The sequence below is a fragment of the Fragaria vesca genome, linkage group LG4 (genome assembly GCF_000184155.1).
Source record: "Fragaria vesca subsp. vesca linkage group LG4, FraVesHawaii_1.0, whole genome shotgun sequence".
Taxonomy (NCBI): domain Eukaryota; kingdom Viridiplantae; phylum Streptophyta; class Magnoliopsida; order Rosales; family Rosaceae; genus Fragaria; species Fragaria vesca.
The window spans coordinates 15,956,458-15,959,377 of NC_020494.1; the positions used below are offsets into that span (position 1 = coordinate 15,956,458).

At 37.8% G+C, this 2,920-nt stretch overlaps 1 protein-coding gene across 1 annotated transcript; it reads right to left on the bottom strand.

The window, feature by feature from the left end:
* Positions 1-321: 321 nt before the first annotated feature.
* On the bottom strand, positions 322-2,272 carry LOC101307884 (protein FAR1-RELATED SEQUENCE 5-like). Its single transcript, XM_004298240.1, has 2 exons — positions 2,027-2,272; positions 322-1,875 (listed from the first exon to the last, which is right to left on the bottom strand). The coding sequence occupies exons 1-2, from the start codon at positions 2,270-2,272 to the stop codon at positions 322-324; spliced, it is 1,800 nt and encodes a 599-aa protein (XP_004298288.1).
* Between the last annotated feature and the right edge of the window lie 648 nt (positions 2,273-2,920).

Consider the following 2,920-nt stretch of genomic DNA (forward strand, 5'->3'; position numbering starts at 1 on the left):
GTATGTACTAACTTATTCAATTGAGAAAAAACATAACTATACCTGCATGGGTATTTTCCTTCTTGTGGGAACTCTTGTGCTTTTGTTTGGTACTTTACTCTTCTTTTGTTCAGCCGGGTCTTTGAATCTGGTACGTGGGCGGCCAACTGTAGCTTTTCTTTTAACTCCCCGCACAATTGATGTTTCACAAGCATTAGAATGAACTATTCCCTCAACTACTTCACTTTCACCAACAATTATTTTTTCCAAAGGGTTATGACCAAAACTTCCCCTTTCTTTCTCATTGCGATTTTTCTTAATTAGCTCTAAGCCTTTCAGCATCTAAACCAAACATTCATGGGCATATTTTGTTAACTCTTCATCATCAGCTGCAACTGTTAAAATATCACCAGAAGTGCGGCATAGATAGCCATACCGTTTGCCAGTCGACACCTTCGGGTTTCCATGAACCTCATTTTCACGATAACTAATAATACTCACTGCTTTTGCTTGTCTTGTCCATCGCTTTAAAATGTATTGCGGTGGAATTCTCTTCACGTTCTTCTTGTCAAGCACTTTTAATGCATGAGCACACAAAATCCCAATGAAAGTAAACTTTTTACAACTACACTCAACATTGTGTGCTGGAGCTTCATATTTGACCAAGTGCTCATTATGTTCAGAACTATATGACACTATATATTCTGATGTCATCCCACACTTACCAACCTTGTAGGTACTATAATTATGAATTCTCACAAATTCTTTCTCAAAGAGTGAGAAAACCTCCGGGGTATATACCTCTGCTCCATGTTGCAGCATATGCGCACTTACTGCTAAGACAGGAGTTGTATGTATCATCTTGTAATCAGCAGTCAACTCTTGATATCTTCGATCAGCCGAAACTCTTTCATAATGTTCTAAAAACCGCAAAAGATTATGCTCCGGCATCAAATAATTCTTAAGCACATTATTCATGGACTCACTACGTTGTGTGCTTTTCATATCAGCGGTGAAAGTATGTCTCCCATACACCATTGCCCACTTCTCTCGCAATTCAAATAAAGCATTCAACCACTTGTTTTCTTTGAGGCTATATTTCTCAAGCATAGCATTCCATGCTAATAGCCATTCATGCTCAAACTCATAGTCATACATACAATTACCAAAATCAGCAGCAAATTCTGAGGATCCATGAAATACATAACTCAGATTCTTAGCAGCATTCTGATAAAGATACCAAACACATAACCGATGAGTAGCTTGTGGAAGAGCCTCTTGTATTGCTCTAGCCATGGCAGCAGACTGATCAGTAAGAATGGTCAATGGTTGCTTACCAGACATAGCAGAGAGGAAAGTCTCAAATAACCACTTGAAAGATTCAATTGTCTCATCATATAACAAAGCTGCGCCAAACAATGTTGTTTGCTTATGATGATTAACCCCAACAAACGGTGCAAAGGGTCGGCCATATTCATTTGTTCGGTACGTCATATCAAAACAAACCACATCTCCAAATTGACCATAATCACTTATCGATCGAGCATCTGCCCAAAATATGTTTGTGATCATGTTATCCTCGTCAAGTTGAATTGAATAAAAATATGACGAATTCTCAGATTGCATCTTTTGAAAGTACTGCAATATAGCACCTGCATCTCCCTTTTCCATTTTAGACATTCGCTTTCTATGTATGTAATTCATGTAATCCTTGTTTGTGAATCCAAGATTCTCTGGCCCACCTACTTCTCTACTCATCGAATCCACAGTGGATTTCATGGAGAACCCAGAATATTCAGCATCATCTGCATGTGCCTTTTGTGCCTTTGATATACTTCTATTGACCTTCGACATATACTTCATAGGAGTAGCAACTAAAGCATGATTATGACTTTTCTGAAATGAGATAACCTTGAAATTTCCATTTTTTTTGCAGTAGGATAATCATATGCGCTTCACAGCCACATCTAGAAACTGGTTGAGAATAAGATGCATTTGTATGCCGCTTTACATCACGAAAACCTTCTTTTGAACAAGCATAATGTACCCATGTCACAAAATCCTCACTGTTTTTTCTACTATTTCTTATCTTCACATTGAAGCCATTTTTGCCACCATAATTCATATAATACTTCTTTGCACTATTAACATCCGGAAACTCTTTTCCAAGAATTACCTCTTCAATCGCCTCCTCATTATGATGAGAATGCTCAAACTGCTCTTCTTCACCTTTTAAGTCTTTCGAATCACATGTTGGCTGATTGCCTAAGTTTGTACAATCTGCATTATCCATTAACCTACAACAGAGTAACTTATAAATTATAACCAAGTAACCAACTTCTGTAATCTAATACTGAGAATTTTTAGTTCAAAACTACACAAAGACCAACAGATGCCAATAAGACAATTTAACTGAAGCACATAGATTTTGTTCCTTATCTCAGTCTCATTTCACTGATATTCGAAATCTTGAACCCAATTACTGTTATATAAACTTGTAAAGGCTCATGGGAATAACAACACAACAAAATCAAATATATATATGCATATCAACAATCGGCAAGTATCTTCAACCAAATTGCAACAATGATATTTTAACCAAAGAAATAAAAAGAATGCAACGGAGGATAACAATGGCTCAGTCATACCTACCTATCAACTTGTAGCTCAAGACCTTTTGATGTCACTCAAGAGTCAAGACCGAGTCGGGATCGTCGAACTCAGAGAGAGACATGAGGAGGAGGACGAGAAGAAGATTGGTGAACGCGACGGTTTGGATCTTCGAGTCTGCACGAGAGAAGTGGAATTTGGGAAAGGAGAGTTCATCTCCACAGAAGCAAGGGTTTGGATCTGTGAGGAATTTGGGAAAGAAGAACTAGTTTGCCCATCTCCTCTTCTCTCTGTTTAATCCCAACAGAAACCTAGTCTCCGTTTAATAACT

What these genes read in the sequence shown, in the direction of transcription:
- LOC101307884 (XM_004298240.1), bottom strand. Translation starts at nt 2,272, where the DNA reads ATGGATAATGCAGATTGTACAAACTTAGGCAATCAGCCAACATGTGAT. An exon ending in GTGAGGATTTTGTGACATGG is followed by an intron (nt 1,876 to 2,026) that starts GTACATTATGCT and finishes ATCTCATTTCAG; the next exon opens with AAAAGTCATAATCATGCTTT.